This window comes from Diceros bicornis, chromosome 7 (genome assembly GCF_020826845.1).
Source record: "Diceros bicornis minor isolate mBicDic1 chromosome 7, mDicBic1.mat.cur, whole genome shotgun sequence".
Classification (NCBI taxonomy): domain Eukaryota; kingdom Metazoa; phylum Chordata; class Mammalia; order Perissodactyla; family Rhinocerotidae; genus Diceros; species Diceros bicornis.
The window spans coordinates 17988019-18007210 of NC_080746.1; the positions used below are offsets into that span (position 1 = coordinate 17988019).

Genomic DNA, 19192 nt, shown 5'->3' on the forward strand with positions numbered 1-19192 from the left:
ACCGCCACAGCATGGCTTGACAAGTGGTGCGTCGGTGCGTGCCCGGGATCAGAACCAGCTAACCCCGGGCCGCCGCAGAGGAGCGCGAGCACTTAAGTGCTTGCACCACCGGGCCAGCCCTATTAATTCTTTACAATCCACTTTTTTTTTTGTTTTTTTTTTTTTGGTGGGGAAGATCAGCCCTGAGCTAACATCCATGCTAATCCTCTTTTTGCTGAGGAAGATGGGCTCTGAGCTAACATCTATTGCCAATCCTCCTCCTTTTTTTCCCCCCCCGAAAGCCACAGTAGATAGTTGTATGTCATAGTTGCACATCCTTCTAGTTGCTGTATGTGGGACGCAGCCTCAGCATGGCCAGTGAAGCCTGCATGGGTGCGCGCTGGGATCCAGGCCCGGCAGCCAGTAGCGGAGTGCGCTTAACTGCTAAGCCACAGGGCCGGCCCTACAATCCACTTCTCACAGAATCAGCAGCCTCCCTGTCTGTCCTGCTTCCCTACCCCCAGGGCCTAAGGTGAATTGCTTCCTTACAGAGCTGAAATCCCCAGGCTGTGATCTCCACTCTAGAGCACACCCACAAAAGCCTGGGAACTAGCCCAGACCTTAATTACAGGATGAGCAGATAGAGCTGATACAATCCCAAACTTCCCTTAGATTTGTTGCCAGTATTGGTACGTTAACCTGGATAGGCTACAATCAACTCTATATAATTCAGGCCCAGAAAGTAGCCAGACTCCCCTTCAGATCTTGACTTCCTGTTGGAGCTTCTCTTTAGACACAAGCATCTGCCAGATGTGATCCATTTTGATGACCCTTGCAACACAATTCTTTGACTTCCCATTATTACCCTGGCAGGGTCAATCCTGGACCTTGTCCACCCAAAATTGTTCCTTCTCTGAATCCAAACTCTGATGTTCTACTCTGACCACCATCTTCCACCCTCCCATGTGGCCTTACCTTCCATCCGGTCTTTAACTGCAGGGAGACCTCCATTCCTGAAGATGACTACTCATATCCATTCTCTCAGAAAATTATTCAGCATCTGTCAGTTGCCAGCGGCTTTGTTCTAGGCCAGTGGTTTTCAAAGTGTGGCCTCCAGGTCAGCAGAATCAGCATCTGGGAGCTTGTTAGAAATGCAAATTCTTGCGCCCCACTCCAGACCCACTGAATCAGAAACTCTGGTATGGGGTCCAGCATCTGTGGTTTAATGAGCCCTTCAGATGATTCTGATGCTTAATTAAGTTTGAGAATCACTGGTCTAAGTCTTAGGTCCTCTTGGCTTCGTTCTACCTACTGGATCCCAGGAATATTTCTTTTTTTTGTTTTGTTTTTTGTGAGGAAGATCAGCCCTGAGCTAACATCTGTGCCAATCCTCCTCTTTTTGCTGAGGAAGACCGGCCCTGAGCTAACATCTATTGCCAATCCTCCTCCTTTTTTTTTCCCCGATGCCCCAGTAGATAGTTGTATGTCATAGTTGCACATCCTTCTAGTTGCTGTATGTGGGACGCAGCCTCAGCATGGCCGGAGAAGCGGTGCGTAGGTGTGCGCCAGGGATCCGAACCGGGGCTGCCAGTAGCGGAGCGTGCGCACTTAACCGCTAAGCCACAGGGCCGGCCCTCAATTCATTATTGAATAAATGAAATGTCACCCCTTTTGTGAAGCCTTCCAGAGTTGTCCTTGCAGAATTAATTTCTCAATTCCAAGGTCCTTTGCTCATTCTGTCGTCCTTTTTGTTTAGCAGTCAATTAAAAACCCAGTAGATGAAAAATTCCTCAAGTGCAGGGACTGTGTCTTATTCATGCCTGACTCCCTAGAACTAGCATAAAGTGGTCTTCTCTGCATTTTGTCAAATTAAATTAAAACCATCGAAACTGCAGGCACCCTGGGGTTAAGATGCCCTTGGGGTGGGAATTTGTGCAGGGAAGGAGCCTAGGAAGCATACAGCTAACAGCCTGCTAATTAATAGTATCAAATTACAAAACAAGCTAATGGGTAGTTTTATTCATTTAAAAATTGTACTATCCAAAGAGGCTTATGCACCCCTATGTTCATCGCAGCATTATTCACCATAGCCAAGACATGGAAGCAACCCAAGTGTCCCTCAACTGATGACTGGATAAAGAAGATGTGGTATATATACATATCACGGAATACTACTCAGCCATAAAAAAAGACAAAATCGTCCAATTTGCAACAACATGGATGGACCTGGAGGGTATTATGTTAAGTGAAATAAGCCAGAAAGAGAAAGACAAACAGTGCATGATTTCACTCATAAGTGGAAGATAAACCAACACACGGACAGATAGAACTGTGTCTGGTGGTTACCAGGGGCTAGGGGTGTGGGGGGTGGGCACAAGGGGTGGAGGGATGCACTTATATGGTGACTGATAAACAATAATGTACAACAAAAATTTCACAATAAAAAAATGAAAAAAAAATTGTAAAAGGTAACTTGTTGAAAAAAAATGTAGAGGCTATAAATAAAAAGTAATTGTCCTCCATATCTTGTTACCCTCCATCCTCAAAGATGACTATTGCTATTTGATACCTATATTCTTTAAGACATTTTCTATGCTTAGACAACATATTTATATATATGAACAATAATTTCTGTCACATTTGGAATCATATTGAACATACTATTCTGCTACTGTTTTTTTTTACCCCCAAAAATGTGGATATCTTTCTGTGTCATCATGATTTAAATACTATCTATATTCCAAGGACTCTCAAATGTATTTACATCTTTAGCTCAGACTTATCTTCTCAACTCTGGTCATAACAATTATCTACTTGACAGAACCATCCTGATGTCTCATAGATTCTTTTTTTTTTTTTAATAATTTTCTTTATTTATTTTTCCCCCAAAGCCCCAGCAGATAGTTGTATATCATAGCTGTACATCCTTCTAGTTGCTGTATGTGGGACGCGGCCTTAGCATGGCTGGACAAGCGGTGCGTCGGTGCGAGCCCAGGATCCGAACCCGGGCCACCAGCAGCAGAGCGCGCGCACTTAACCGCTAAGCCACAGGGCCAGCCTGTCTCATAAAGTCTAAACACAGAAGCATTCAAACCTGCTGCTCCTACAGGCTTCCTTTCCTCATCATTCACCCAATTGCTCAAACCAAAAACCTCACAGTCATTCTTTTCTCCTCCTTCATCCGGTCAATCCTATTCACTTGTTGATTCTGCCTCCAAGACACATCATCACATTGGTCTGCTTCTCTCCATTTCTTCTGCCACTGCCACTATCCCAGTCAATCTGGACAACTGCAGTTACCTCCTAAGAGGCCTGCCTGCTTCCACGTCTGCCCCACTACAAGCCATTTTTAATGAGTGGCTAAGCATGATTTAAAAAATAAAATCAGGTTATGTCAGTTATTTCAATTACTTTCCACTGTACTTGAAAAAAATCCACATCCCTTATCATAGCCTAGAAAGGTCTGCGTGGTCTAGTCCCTGCCTCCCTCCCCAACCCCGCCTTGGATCGCTCTCCCCTTGCTTACTGCATTCTGTCCTCCATGGCCTTATCCCCATTCTCTCAATAGGCCAAGCTGAGGAGGTTCCCTACCTCCCGGGCTTTGTCCATTCTGTTCCCTCTACTAGAACACTTTTCCTTCCCATTCTTCAGCCTGAATATTCATTATACAGGTCTCAGTTAACATGTCTTTCTTAGGGCCAGCCCAGTGGCATAGTGGTTAAATTCGTGTACTCCACTTCGGCAGCCCAGGGTTTGCGAGTTTAGATCCCGGGCACAGACCTACATACTGCTCATCAAGCCATGCTGTGGCAGCATCCCATATACAAAGTAGAGGAAGATTGGCACAGATGTTAGCTCAGGGACCATCTTTCTCAAGCAAAAAGAGGAAGATTGGCAACAAATGTTAGCTCAGGGCCAATCTTCCTCACCAAAAAAAAAAAATTTTTTTTAAATGTCTTTCTTAGAAAGGCCTTCTCTGACCCTCTCTCCAATCTAAGTACCCATATTATTTTCTCTCACAATAACCTAAACTTATTAATATTTATTATCCTTGTACATTAGTAGTGTGTCTGTTTAGGATCTGTCATTCCATCTAGACTGAAAATTCTGAGGGAGGAACCATTTTGGGTTCACTGTGTCCCTAGCACTGGCACAGGGCCTGGCATATTGAAAACTCAAAACAATTGTTGAATGAGAAAAAAGAGGAGGTGAGGGTAGGAGTCTAATATTCTATTAGACTGCAAAATGGGCAAAGGCAGATTTTTCTCAGGGTTACTTTTTCCACAAAGGCTCTGTTGTTTTATTTTTTCCTTCTGACCTGTTGCCTTTTGGGATTCACTAGCAACTTAAACCAGACATCAACAAGAATGTGGACAGGGATAAGGATGTGCATAAAGCACAGATGAGGTGGACAAGTTGAGGCCAAATTAGATGAAACCAGAGCTTAGGATTCAGAACCCTCTCCTTCCTCCCGGGAGCTGGATGGACCAGGTGGTGGGAGAGGGGGCTTTGGCAGCAGAGAGTGCTGGGTGGGCCCAGAGTGAATGACACCAATGACTCGGTCCCTCCCCCCACTCCTCCAGTGGGTAACACATAAAAACTAGCATCCAGACAGTCCAGGAGGAGAAAATCAGCACAGAGCACCTCCAGGTGGATTAGGGAAAGGCAATTCTCAACTTGCTTCCCCCTGGGCATCTGCATGTGTCTGTCTGTCTTTTCCTTGGCACTAGTTACTTTTTCTTCCCATCCCATCCCTGCTCCTCCCCACCTCCCCAGCCTCCACCTCTGCCCCCTGGGAGCATCAGCAGCTCTCCTACAGAGCAGGGCTGCCTTTGAGAACTTCTGGAGAAGTACTAGCCGTTGTTTTCCAGGCCTGGAAGAAAGACCCAGTTCTATTGTCTCCTGGGATAAGTCTTCCCCAGCTTCTCCAGACAGGGCTAATTGCTCTCTTCTCTGTTCTTCCAGAGAACATGGAATCTGCCAGTTAGAGAAGTTACTAGTGACAATTCATAGCAAACAGTGCTTACTTACAGTGCTTCCTACCTAACAGGCCCCATGCTAGGCTCTGGGGGTTTGGACATGAAAATGACATTCCATTATATTCTTCTCACTGGTTGCCAATGTCACTGTGGGTGAGCACCTCTGGGACAGGGACTATATTTTATACATTGCTTGGTTTGGTGGTTCTCTACCCCATCAGCCTTAACACCCTAGGAATAGAGCAAACATTTTGTAAGACCGTCTTTACCACTCTGAAATGAATCTTAAGTGATAAAATAACCTACCCACCCATACAATTTTTAAAAGATTTATAACACTCTAACTGTAATATAACAGAAAAATAAAGGGAGAGAAGTTTACAATAAAATGTATTTCAATGGATAAACTATACTTGAAAACATGATAGAAATTTGCACATACTTATAATGAATAGTTTATTGAAGAGACAATATTCAAATGACTACTACTTTTTCTTTATATGGGCTACCTTGAAATAGCTAAATATGTTTATACATGTACAATCCCTGTGAGTACAACAGATATACACACAGCCCGACACAGGCATGTGGTATTGGTGACTTAAATACCAGAGCAGCTTTGCTGTCAGTGAAGTGACTTTCCGAAATGGCAAACAAGCCTTGGTAAACTTCCAAACCAAAAAAAGTACAGTCTTCTTTCATTTCCCATCATAGTTGCATTCCTGGAAAATTCAGTGTATATTAAAATGATGGAAGAAATACTTTCTGCTTAGGTATAAAACCATGTGAGGGGCCGACCCTGTGCCGCAAGCGGTTAAGTGCACGTGCTCAGCTGCGGCAGCCTGGGGTTCGCCGGTTCGGATCCCGGGCACGCACCGACGCATCTCTTGGCAAGCCATGCTGTGGCGGCGTCCCATATAAAGTGGAGGAAGGTGGGCACAGATGTTAGCCCAGGGCCAGTCTTCCTCAGCAAAAAAAAGAGGATTGGCAGATGTTAGCACAGGGGTGATCTTCCTCACAAAAAAATAAAAACAAAAAATAAATAGGTTCTTGGCTCAGCTCATTATAAATGGCCTGATGGTCAATTCCTGAAGGTGAGACTGCCTCCTGCACTGAGGACATCTGACACTCCTGGGCCTGACTACCCATGCCCGTATCACCCTCAAATCCTTGTGGCAACCATAGTGCCCTCTAGGGGCAGTGAGAGCCCCCAGTTTAGCACTACTGTTTCTGGTGCCGGTTTGGGAATGAATGCACAAACTGGAGCAGGTAGAGCAGAGGCGGTGGTGGTGACGGAAAGGCGACCAGGGTAGGATTTCATGTCTGTGACCGAAATGTGCAAATCAAGCAAATGAACTGGGGCCTTTCTTCAAAGGTAGAGATTTTGGTCTGGTAGAGCAAGGGTCGTGCTTTTCAGGAATACCACATTTCAGAGACCAGGGAGGAGGCAGTCGGATTTCACAGTGAGACAGTCTGCAAGGGATTAAGGGGTGAATAAGTGGAAAGGAAATGAAAGAGCAAAGATAATGCCCATCGCATTCAACAACATGAGGAGAACCATAGTACCTACTCCTTAAAGTGGCTGTATGGATGAAATCTGCAAATGCACATAGAATGATGTCTGGGCCAGTTGTAAGCAGTCCATGTTAATATGCCCGACAAAGGACTACACATTTTCCATTGTCCTATTTAGTTCTCAAATCAAATCTGTGTGTACTTTTTTGTGTGTGTGTGAGGAAGATCAGCCCTGAGCTAACACCCATGCCAATCCTCCTCTTTTTGCTGAGGAAGACTGGCCCTAGGCTAACATCCATGCCCATCTTCCTCCACTTTACGCAGGATGCCACCACAGCATGGCCTGACAAGCAGTGCATCGGTGTGCGCCCGGGATCCGAACCCCGGCCGCCAGCAGCAGAGCGTGCACACTTAACCGCTACGCCACGGGGCCAGCCCCTGTGTGTACTTTTATTATCCCCATTTTGCATACAAAAGAAACTTAAGTTTAGAAATGTTAAGAAAACATGTGCTGAACATACCAGTAAAGGAAGACAAGTTACCTGCTGAGAGGGAACAGAGCTGGGAGTCAAAGATAGAAAACAAAAGTGTTGCTAGTAACAGTAAAGTCCAGGCTACCACTACGTCAAATGCTAAAAGTAGATCCAGGCCATTACTAGTCCACCATCCTCCTGGAACAGGGACACTAGATGTCAAATGAACAATAAAATAGCTACCATTTACTTAGCTTCCACTACGAACCAGGTTCAGTCGGAGGCACTCTACTCCATTCCACTTGTTTTCTACTCTCGAGCTAAGAGAGAGGCATCATTAACTCATTTTCCCAATCAGGACACTCAAGCTTAAAGAGAAAGTGCCTGCCTGAGGTAGGTTCTTCTGGAATGAGGATGCAGGAGCAGTGGCAAGTGGCTACATCAGAGCTGATAGCCAGCAAGGAGGACAGGGAGGAAAGATGAAGCGAGACTACCTCAACTCCGACCAACTGCAGAGACCTGGAAGCCTCCTGGACAAGGGGAGCCATTCTCAAGACAAGGAGCAGTCACTGCCACCTCTGGAGAGGAGTGACACCCAGTCCCCTGGGGGGATGTCTGAGGATGGAGCCATGTTTTTGTGCAGGCCTGTTGCAGGGTGAGGGAAGAACAGAAGAGGGAATGAGAATGGTCATCTCAGCCCTGTGGGAAATCCAGTATTATCTTCAAGCACCGTCTGAATGTCTGTGGCATCCTGACACAGCTTTGAACCTCATTCCTTCCTTATCCCCCAGGCTTACTCCCTCTCTCCCTCAGACCTGAGGCTGGCAGCTGGCCCTGCCCTGGACACAGTCTCCTGCAACCAGGAAAGCCACAGCAGCCCACCTGGGATCTGCAGCCTCTAAGGACTCTCAATCTACAAGTTCTCTGGCTTCTACTGAGGGTATGCTGGAGACAAACAGCACAGGGAAGGGCTATGCATTTCGGCTCTGAGTTCCCACCCCTCACCCCCCATGGTTAAATGGGAGAAATGAGACTTGAGTCCAATGACTCCCTCTTTCAAGAAATTCTTTCCTGAGCCAGCCCTGATGGCCTAGTGGTTAAAGTTTGGTGCACTCCGCTTTGGTGGCCCAACTTTGGCTCCCGGGCACAGAACCACACCACTCGTCTATCAGTAGCTATGCTGTGGCAGCGGCTCACATAGAAGAACTAGAAAGACTTACAACTAGAATATACAATATGTACTGGGGTTTTGGGGAGTTAAAGAAAAAGAGGAAGATTGGCAACAGATGTTAGCTCAGGGTGAATCTTTCCCAGCAAAAAAAAAAAAAAGATTCCTACACTCATGAAGCTTACATTTAAAAAAAAAAAAAAAAATTCTTTCCTCTCACCTGTCTCACTGCTCCTTCGTGGTCCCCTAGGAGGGTCTGTCTTTCCTTCAACTGTCCCATAAATGATGTGTTTCCCTAGGCTTCTTCTCTTCACTGTCGCCAGATGATTACATCTACTCCTGTGAGTGGGTGGTGCTTCTCTGGGCCTTTTGCAGGGCTGGCTGCCACAAGCTAGCATCTCTCAAGACTATCCTCATAACCCAGAAAAGTGGGAATTGCTCCAGGATCCTGAAGAGGGTTGGGTATTTTCTTCCTCTGCATGAAGAAGACTATGGCCCCCCTTTGCTGCACACCAGGCAACTGCCCCATTGCCTCCGCAGCATCCATCAGCTCTGAGGCCATCCCATTTCCAACCTCAGAGCTGACCACCTCCACCCCTACTCCCATCCTCAGAGACCACACACACACCAGGCTGCTGCAGGTAACTTTAATAAGGCACGGGCTGACTCTGACTTCTTGGACTTAAAGGTCAAAGAGGAAGGGCATCACATCTGGAAGAAAACAAGAGAGTCAAAGGAATCTATCTGCCCTTTGCAGCTGCTGTTCCCTAAGCCTGGAAAGCTCTCTCCCAGCAGACGATCTACTTCCCCGACTCTCTCAAGGCCCAAATGCCACCTGGTCTCCAGGAAAGAAAAAGCCCTCTTTGCACATAACCTCTCATACCATGCTTCTCACATCATGTGGTCACCATTTCCCTAGGCTGCTGGGCTGTGAGTAGGGCCAATTGCACCTTAGTTGTTTGTCCATCAACTCCCTGTACTCAAGTCCCATGCTCATGTGTGTGGGGTCCCACATCAGGCAGGCACCACCCCCAGGTCTCAGATTACTGCTATCCTCTCCCCTTCCTACAGAAGGTGTCCCCCATGGTGTCCCCCCTTCCTTGCACACTCAGGATCTTCAGTTCTCCTCTCCTCAGCCCCACACGTGACAGGGCCTCACACCTGGCTGGCTCATGCACCGCTGGATACTTTCCAGCCGAGTGGAGGCCAAGGCACGGGCCTCCTCTGCAAAGCGTCGGTGTCCCTCTGCAGTCAACTTCCAGAGGCAGGATCGAGGCCGTGTGCAGGCCCCACCCTGCATGCTGACTGGCACTTTCTCAAAGCTGTCTCGGAAACAGAGATTGTGACGGACAGTATTCTTCCAGCCTTCCGGAGCCGTCCGAAAAAAGGGGAAATGTTGTCTGTGGACAGGGAGGAATGGTAAGGAAAGGCATGATTTCTTTCAGAGATGCCCTACCATTGAGAATGTTCTCCCCCAGGGACCAGGAGCCTCAGCCGTTCTCTCAAGGTGGAGAATGGCAAGCTGGCCTAGAACTGCTCTTTGCTGATTGAGCACATGGCAAAACCTCCAGCTGGTGCATTGCTTGTACAAACCCTCGTCTTTCAAACCCAGTTTACTGCCCCCATTCCCAGGCTCATTTTCCTCCCTCCCTCTGAGGGCTCAGGACTTTGACTTGCAATAGGAACAGAGGAGAAATCAGGACAACCAACTCCTGTAAGAGGAATCCTGGTCAAGGAGGGACACCACTTGAGGATTTATATTCTGAGACTCTTCTGATATAGGGAAGGACTGAGAAACTCTCTCAAACTCATATGTATATGACTATCAAAGCTAAATGTAAATCCCTTCTCAACTGGGCTCCCCTGGCCCCCGGGTGCACAGGGAGTTGTGCCACATGGTACAATCCAAAGGGAAAGCATGTGAGAAACTATTGGGGAAACCAGATTCTATACTGGATATAATCTTCAGAGTGAAGGGGGAAGAATTTATGACCCAGGTGGATTTGTGTCTTAAAGAACTAAGATATAAAACAGTTGAGTTGTTTAGATGTGAGAGGGGGTGAGGGTAGATATCTTCCTGTACTTGCGATGTGTGGACACACATTCGGTGACAACCCAGAACCAGTGCCTGGGAAAGGAGAACTGGGAATACACTTATCCTCTCAGACCCAGATTGGGGAACCGAGGCAGCAGCCCAGGGCCTGGGGCGGACTGGAAGGTGTCAGACCAAGGGCCCTGACCCCCACCCTTCCCCCCCTCATAGGGCCCCCTGGGCACATACCGCGTGAAACTGTAGATCTGTTGCACGTTGAGGCCACAGGGGGAACTGTTTCTTAATGCCAGTGCAATTAGGTGGAAGTAATTGAGAGGGGGCCGGGACCAGAGCCTCCCCTCCTGGCTGTTGGCTTGCCGAAGCCTCCGACTCTGGAGGGGGGCCCTTTTGTGAGGGGACGGGAGAGCCACAGAGGAGCTGTCATCCTGGTTCTCAGCCTCCTCCTCTTCTGTGAGCTAGAGGAGCACAGAGTAGGAACTGGTCCTGACTCCACGGCCTCTACTCCAGGGGTGCAACTGGCAGGAAGGGGTAGTGGTCTAGGGCCACCATCTGGGCTTCTCCCCAACCCAAGGTCACAGTGAATTTCTGAACCCATTAACCCTTTGTTATTCCTAAGAAAACAGAACTCTCTGATGTATCATCCCTGTGCCCACCCTGCCTGCAGCCCAAGTCTGGCCCACAACCCCAGAAATCCCTACCTCCCAGTTGCTGGGGGAAGAAGCAAACCGTTTCCGAGGGGACAACTGCTCGCTGGAGGAAGGTGGCAGTGACTCCGCCACTGTGGCCTCTGAGCAGTTGGTAAAGTCTTCTTTTGAGGGCGACAGAGGGGTGGGGAGTGTGCTTGTCAGATCTTCCCCCTTACTAGGTTCTGGGACCTCCAGCTTTCCAGGGGGAAACACGATGTTGGGGTTTACCCACATCCACAGGTTGGGCTCAATACTTGGACCTGTGCATACAAAAAGGAGATTGTGTGCCATAGCTCACTGGCTTTGGGTGTCCAGCCCAGGCCACAGGGCCATATAAGAGAACTCATGCCCCTCTACTTACCATCTTTATCAGGGTTGGGTTTTTTTTCCAGAGGTAGTTTTAGTGGCTCAATTATTTGGAGTCTATATCTGGCAACTGGCAAAAAGAAAGAAGAGGGTCAAAACATCCTAGGATTTCCAATGTGGTCTCAGGATCCTGGGCCTAGAAGCTTCTGTGGGAGATGGCTGTGGGCCCTGCCTGGGGAGTTATGACACCATATTTTACTGATTTTCTCCTTAGCTCTCCGGCCTTTTCATTCTCCTCTGCATTCTTCTCTTCTCGTTCCACATATACTGTCCCTGAATGATCTCATGAATGCCTGTGGCTTCAGTCACCATCTATAAACATAGGGCTTCCCAATCTTTACCTCTTGCCCAGACTTCTTTGCTAGCCCTTAAGGATAACTGCCTACGAGATGGGTTTACTGTGTGTGTTTACTTGGAATAACCCACAGGAACTCTGAACGACATTTTTTTTTTTTTTTATAATTTTATTTGTTTCTTTCTTTTCCCCCCAAAGCCCCAGTAGATAGTTGTATGTCATAGCTACACATCCTTCTAGTTGCTGTACGTGGGACACGGCCTCAGTGTGGCCGCAGAAGCGGTGCGTAGGTGCACGCCTGGGATCCGAACCCGGGCCGCCAGCAGCGGAGCACGTGCACTTACACCGCTAAGCCACGGGGCCGGCCCATGAACGACATTTCTAAAACTAAACTCCATCTTCCTGCTCTTCCTCCTGGATTCCTTGTCTCAGCAAGAGGCACCACCATCTAAACAGTTGTTCAGGCCAGAAACCTGGAAATCTTTCTTGACTCTTCTCTTTCCCGTCCAGCCACACCCAATCAGTCACCAAGTCCTATCATCCTAGTCCAAGCCATAACCTAAATGGTCTATTTATCCTCTTTTCTTTATCATATAGCAGTTTGAGTGATCTTCCTAAAATGTTAATCCAATCTTGTCACAGTCTGTGTAAAACTTTGATGGCTTTCCATTGCCCTTGGGCCAAATCTAAATTCCTTGAGACAGTCTTCAAGGCCCGGGCTCCTCATCAGTGTTGAGTCATTCCTCCCAGGCTCTCCACCCATCTCCAACAGACCACACTCTAGATCCTAGGCCTTCTCACAAGCTGTTTCCTTTGCCAGAAACACTCTTCCCTCTTCCTGCTGGCCTAGTTAATTGCTACTCACCCATCAGGTCTCTGTTTAAACATCTTTCTAAAGCAGGCCTTCTCTGACCACCTGTCTAAACACTCCCATAGCACACATTTTGTAATTACTTGCTTCAAGTCCATTTGCAGGTCTGTCTTATTTACTGCCTGGCACACGGGAGGAGGTCAACTTAACTGGACAAATGAATACGTGGTGGGCTAAGAGTAAATCAGGTATAAGAGTTATCTGCTTGGTACTATGCTGGCTCCTTGGGGTTAAGGGGAACTATTTCTGTCCCCCTCATTGTTCCCATGAGTGTCATCATATTACAGAAGAATCTAGGATTTTGTCTGGAAAATGATGATATACTTATTGGAGAGCTCAGTAATTAGAAAGGATGTCCATTACATCACTAATGTTCAACACAGTATTCGAGGGCCGGGCCCGTGGCTTGGTGGTTAAGTGCTCGCGCTCCGCTGCTGGTGGCCGGGGTTCGGATCCCGGGTGAGCACCGACGCACTGCTTCTCCGGCCATGCTGAGGCCATGTCCCACGTACAGCAACTAGAGGGATGTGCATCTATGACATACAACTATCTACTGGGGCTTTGGGGTCAAAAAAAAAAAGAGTGGAGAGAGCATCATCTTAAAAAAAAAAACAGTATTCGATAAAGAAAAAAGGAACACAAGACATAAAGTTGGAAAGAAAAAAGCAAAACTCATTATTTACAGAGAAAAATGATTAACACAGAAAAACCATAAAAAATCTATATACAAATTATTAAAACCAGTAAGAGTCCAGCAAGTTTGCTGGATATAAGAGCAACACACTAATCAACACTGTTCCTCTACGCCAGCATTAAGAAACTGGAAAATACTTTGTGTTTTAAAAACGGTACTGTTCACAATACCAACCAAAATTATAAAGTACCTAGGAGTTAACCCACCAAAGAACAGACTAGACCTTTAGGGAAAAAAGATGTAATCACTACTTAAGGACATAAAGAAAGATCTAAATAAACAAAGACATATATATTATAAAGATGCCAATTACCTTCAGGTTAACCTATACATTTTATGCAAATATTTTACTACATAAAAATTTAATAATTTCTGCATAGTAAAAATCACAGGAAAAAAAAAATCAAGACAATAAAATAAGCCAGAAAAAAATTTTAACTCATAAAGTTCTCATTTCTAATAGATAGATAGCTCCTACAAATCAATAAGTAAAAGGCTAACACAAACCTGTCAATGGGCAAAAGATATGAATCAGTATTCACAAGGAAGGGACACCTGACTGACAAGATGCTCAGCCTTACTAGTAATAAGAACATGAGGGGGTCCAGGGCAGGTCGCCCCAAGATGCGCCACTCTGGTATGCGGATTATTTCAAGCTGAAGACAATAAAGGCTCAGAAGACTCAGAAAGAAACTTTGACCTCCCCCTCTACTAACTGCCTAAAAGGATTTAAGACAGAAAGCCTGTCCCCAGGATAGGCCATCACCATAGATAACTCTGGGTATGGATGACTGGAAGGGTCCTTGCTAAACCCATTCTTATCAAAGTTCTGTTTACCAAACATTTACATTTGTAAGGGAAATCTCCATTTGTAAAGGTATCTCCCTTTCTGTACCTGGAAGAAGGGGGGATGACCTCATCTCTAGAAACTTATCAATGTGGAAGGCGAGGCTTTAGATCTGCATAATAACCTTACTCTTGTTTACTGTGCTTTTCTGATAAACTTCCATGACTGACTCTCCCCACCCTCAACATCCTCTTTCGTCTTTAGCTGAAGATAGTATTTAAGACAAGAACCTCTGCCATTTTGTCGAGTTACCCAATGTTTCTGGGTCTCTCCCATATATACATGTTATAAAGCTTTGTTTCATTTTCTCTGTTATTCTGTCTCATGTCAATTTTATTCATACCCCTGCCAGAAAGGACCCAGAGTGGGTAGAGGGTAGTCTTCCTCCCCTACAAAAAATAAAATAATGAGGTAACACTTTACATCTGACAAGATTTATAAAACTGACAAGAATTACAAAAACAGATAATACCAAGTGCTGGCAAAGAAGCAGGGAAATAGAATCCTTTATCCCATTGCTGATCTGCATAGCAACTGGTGCTGCCATCATGAAGAATAATCAGGCAGGACTATAATTTACTATACCTTACTGTCTACTCCTGAGTGTGTATATTCAAGTTAATATAGGGACTTATATCCTAATCTTCATTGTTACTGTCATCTCCCAAACTCTCGGTCACTCCCCCTCATTTAGAGGAGTTTAGCTCCTGGCTCCTGTCACTAACACTACTCCTGCCTTAAATCTTGGCTAGTTCAATAGATACATAGATGATTCTCCTCATAACCTGGGTTCTCAGTTTCTTGAACTCTTCTCCAAAGATTTTATCTTCCATCCTACTTTAGATAGTCTTTTTCACTGTCATAACCGAAACCAGTATGCAAACTCTCCATTTTGTGCTCTCCAACCTCTCTCATTTTTGCACCACATAAAAATGCATCACCTCCCATCTTTCCAGCTAACTCCCTCTCAACACCAACTATCCTTTGATACCACCAATATCACCAATCCATTGATCTATGGCTTTGGAGCACTTGCTCGGTAGAGCTGGATTTAATCAGGGTTGTGGTTTGGCCAAGCAAGTGCTCCAAAGCTATAGAGGGTCAAAGGAATTGATGGTGAATGCAAGTGCATGAGCATATCTGACCATGGGATTGCAAGTTAGTTAAAGAAGAGAGGACATCCAGTGATTGAGAGCAGTGAAAGGGTGACAGGATCAACAGATTGACGGTCTCAGTGGGATCAAAGGATAGTGCCTCTGTCTGTCTCCCTCCCTCCCTCTCTGGTACAGTTGCCTTCTCAAGGACAATGTTCCAATAATACTCTCCTCTCTTTCCTGTGTTATTAATTTTGTCTCTATTGGTTCACTCTCATTAGCATTCGTTAATTCTCTCATCTTATTAAAAACACCAACTTCTTTTGCCCCACTTTCTGTGCCAGGCCACTACTCCATATTTTTGCTTTCCTTTGAGGCAGAACTTCTTGGAAGAATTGTCTATACTTTGTCTCCACTTCCCCTCCTTCTACTCTTAAACCCTTGCCAATCAGGCTTTGGCCTCCACCACTCCACCAAAACCACTATCATCTGCTTTGCTGAATCCAATTGTCAGTCTACCTCTTACTGGTTTTCTCAGCAGCATTCCTCTCATCTGACCACGCCTTCCTTGAAACACTTTCTTGATTTGGTTTCCAGGAGAACACACTCTCTTAGTTTTCATGCTCAATGGTCATTTCCTCAGTTTTTGCCATTTATCTATCTTCGCTCTAATCTCTTTACAATGGACTGCCCCCAGGGCTCATCCTTAGTCCTTCTCTGTCTTCTCTATTCTCACTCCTTAAATGCCATCTATATACCAAAGACTGTCAAAATTTATATCTACAATCCACACCTCACTCCAGAACTCCAGACTTATATATCCACTTGTTTACTCAACATGTCTACTTGGATATCTAAAAACTATCTCAAACTCAGCATGTCCAGAACAGAATTCCTGATCTTCATCCCTAAACTTGTCCTACCAGAAGCTTCCCCCATCTCAGTACAAGGCAACTCCATCCTTCCACTTGATCAAAAACTCAGAGAAGTCATCCTCTAATTTCTCTTTCTTACACCACACATCAAACCCATCAGCAAATCCAGCTAGTTCTACCTTCTCACTACATCCTCTGCTACCACCCTAGAGGTCCACTGGACCATCATCTCTTGTCTGGATTGTAAGCAGCCTCCTAACTAGTCTCTCAGCTTCTAGGCTCCTAGTCTCTCTACATTTACAGCAGCCACAGTGATCTTTTCAGAATATAGATCATGCAGGATTGGCTCCATAAATTTCAGGGCCCAGTGCAAAATGAAAATGTGGAGCTCTTTGTTCAAAAGTTATTAAAAGTCTCAAGACAGTGATGGTAGAGCATTAAACCAAGTATAGGCACCCTATGCAACTGTACAGCAGGCTGCATACTCATGACGCTGAAGATCATGTCACTCCTCTGCTCCAACTCTTTTAACCATGCTGCTTCTTACTTAAAGTCAAGCCCAACATCCTTAAAGTGGATCTTCCTGATCTCTGCTCCACACCCTCTAATCTCTTTATTTACTTTAATCCAGCCTCACTGGCCTCTTTACTGTTCCTCAAACACTCCAGGCATATTCCTTCCTTAGGGCTTTTGCACTGGCTATTTCTTCTGCCTGGGAAACATTTCCCCTAAATATCCTCTTGGCTCACTATCTCACCTCCTTCAGCCCTCTGCTCAAATATATGTTCCCAGTGAAGTGCAACCTGATGACCCTACTTAAAACTATAGCTGCCACCACCTCCTCCCCCAACCCATTCCAGAAACCTCTTACTGTCTCCTCTTTCTCCTATCTCAGTTATCACCTTATAACATATTTTTTATGTGAGTTGTCTGTCTGCCCCCAGTAGAATGCAAGCTCCACGCAGCCTTTTCAGTTTTGTTCATTATGCTTCACGAGTGTCTAGAACAGTGCCTGGCAAATTGCAGGTGCTCAATAAATATTTCTTGAATCAGTGAAGATATAGGAACGTGCATCAGCACTACTTATGGTGGCAAAGAGCAGGAGGCAATCTAGGTCTCCATTAGTAAGGAGAATTAAAAGGCAAAAGGAAGTATATGCAGATGATAGAATACTAAACATCAGTCAGAAATGATGAACCAGATCTGCCTTTAGCAACCAGAATAGCTCTCAAAAACAATGTGAGTAGGGGAAAAAAGCTGAGCATTATGTAAATTAAGGTCACCTCTGAATACAAAATAATGCTAAATAGTTTTCAAAGATACACTTAGCTAAAGACATTGCATGGATTAGGGTAAATACATGGGCGTGTGGGAGGTGATGGAAGTGAGGGTGGAGGAGGAAGGGGAAAAATGAGTTACTCCAAGTACCTTGCCAAACAGATGGCAATGAAGTACCATGAATGTAGGTGATTACCTCAGCTCTCTGCACTTGAGGGCCAAAGAAAAAATTTTAAAGACCACAAGTCAACCATTCAGTCAGCAAATATTGAGCACCTCTAGGTGTCAGGCAATGTATTAACAGGTGGGGATAGAGCCTCGAACAAAATTGATAACTAAATTTTTTAAAAATGAGTAAAATATGTAGTGTGCCAAACAGCGCCAGGCGCCATGGAGGAAAAGCCGAGAAGAGGCCTAGAAAGTTCTGGGTCGGAGCTGGGCGGGTTGGGTCAAGAAGAAGGCCGCTGGGTTTGGGCAGGACCGCTGCCCTCTGTGAGCTTGCAGTCCAGGCGGCGGCCCAATTGCCACTCGGCGAGGAGGGGGTGGGGGAGGGGGCTCCGGGACTCAGCAAAGGGGGCGCAGGACCCCGAAGCTCTACGCCGCCAACCAGGCTCAGCCAGGGAAAGGAGGAGGTCGAAGGCTGGGGGGCCCACTGGCCTGGGCGCTCCCGCGAGCTCCCCCACCCCCCACCGCGCCGGCACGCCCCCCCCCCTCCGGCCCCCCTCCTTCCCCGGGACTCACGGTTCTGCTGCACTAAGGGCAGGTGCGCTGTGGTGAAGGCCAGAAAGGACTCTTTCTCCATGTCCCAGTCCAGCAGTCCCGGGACCTGGCCATGGAGGCTGGCCCAGAAGTCGAGGTGTCGAAGTTTCAGGTCCACCTTTAGGGGGAGGAGAGCCCGGCAGGGGGTGGGAGAGTCGGAGAGACTGAGGCTGAGGCCTCAGAGGCACGTCCTCAAATACCCGGGTCTGATTGACTTAGTTGGAGGCAGCTCAGGTGTGGAGAGTCCCTATTTGACGCCTTGAAGCTCCTCTGGCCTCGGCTGACTACTCTATACGACGACGTCTTTCCTCAACCCCCTTCCTGCGCTTTCATTTTGAGGTCTGGGGACCTTGGGGGTCCGGAAGGGGGTATCCCAGCTCCTCTTGCCCCTCTATATTTGCACAAAGCTCTTCTTTTAGGTAGTCAATTAGTCTACCTTTTAAGAATGATCCCCTGAGAGTATTAATAGCTACTTTCTAGAAGTTCTGATCGATTTTACCGTTTATCTAAGATCGCATCTGTGGTGGTACATGGTGGAGATACGATTGAAGGGTGATTTTTAAATTTTGTTTTTAATGATTTCAAATTTACAGAAAAATCCCAAGGATACTATAAAGAATTCCTGTATACCTAAATCCTGTAATTCACCAATTACACCAATTATTAACATTTTATCACATTTTAATTTTTTTCTCCATATGTATAAAACATGTATTCTTTTTCCTGAACTATGTGAGAGTAGTTTGCAGACATCATGTCCCTTTACCCATAAATACTTAAGTGTGTATTTCCTAAAAAGAAGGATATTGGCTTAGATAACCAGAAAATCAGAAATGGGAAAATCATTAAAATAAAAAATTTAACGTTGATTCAATACTATATTTAACGTACAGATCCTATTCAGATTTCATCAATTGTCCCAATAATGTTGTTCATATAAATTTGTTTTCTGGTCTAGGATCCAATTCGGGATCATACAGCATAGTTATATATTTTATTATTTTTGTGTGTGTGTGAGGAAGACTGGCCCTGAGCTAACATTTGTTGCCAATCTTCCTCTTTTTTGCTGAGGAAGATTGGCGCTGAGCTAACATCTGTGCCCATCTTCCTCTATTTTCTATGTGGGATGCTACCACAGCACGGCTTGATGAGTGGTATCTTGGTCCACACCTGGGATCTGAACCCGCCAACCCTAGGCTGCTGAAGCTGACAAACATAACCACTGTGGGGCACTGGGCTGGCGCCAACGCAGTGTATTTA

The 19192-nt window shown here is 45.9% G+C and overlaps 1 protein-coding gene across 1 annotated transcript; it reads right to left on the bottom strand.

The window, feature by feature from the left end:
- Positions 1 to 8796: 8796 nt before the first annotated feature.
- FOXR1 (forkhead box R1) lies at positions 8797 to 17990 on the bottom strand. The gene is made up of 6 exons (XM_058544488.1): positions 17915 to 17990; positions 11215 to 11289; positions 10866 to 11113; positions 10396 to 10622; positions 9276 to 9514; positions 8797 to 8825 (listed from the first exon to the last, which is right to left on the bottom strand). The coding sequence occupies exons 1-6, from the start codon at positions 17973 to 17975 to the stop codon at positions 8797 to 8799; spliced, it is 879 nt and encodes a 292-aa protein (XP_058400471.1). The 5' UTR covers positions 17976 to 17990.
- Positions 17991 to 19192: the final 1202 nt, after the last annotated feature.

What these genes read in the sequence shown, in the direction of transcription:
- FOXR1 (XM_058544488.1), bottom strand. Translation starts at nt 17,975, where the DNA reads ATGGAGAAAGAGTCCTTTCTGGCCTTCACCACAGCGCACCTGCCCTTA. An exon ending in CTTCCCCCAGCAACTGGGAG is followed by an intron (nt 10,623 to 10,865) that starts GTAGGGATTTCT and finishes GTGCTCCTCTAG; the next exon opens with CTCACAGAAGAGGAGGAGGC. An exon ending in CAGATCTACAGTTTCACGCG is followed by an intron (nt 9,515 to 10,395) that starts GTATGTGCCCAG and finishes CCCTGTCCACAG; the next exon opens with ACAACATTTCCCCTTTTTTC.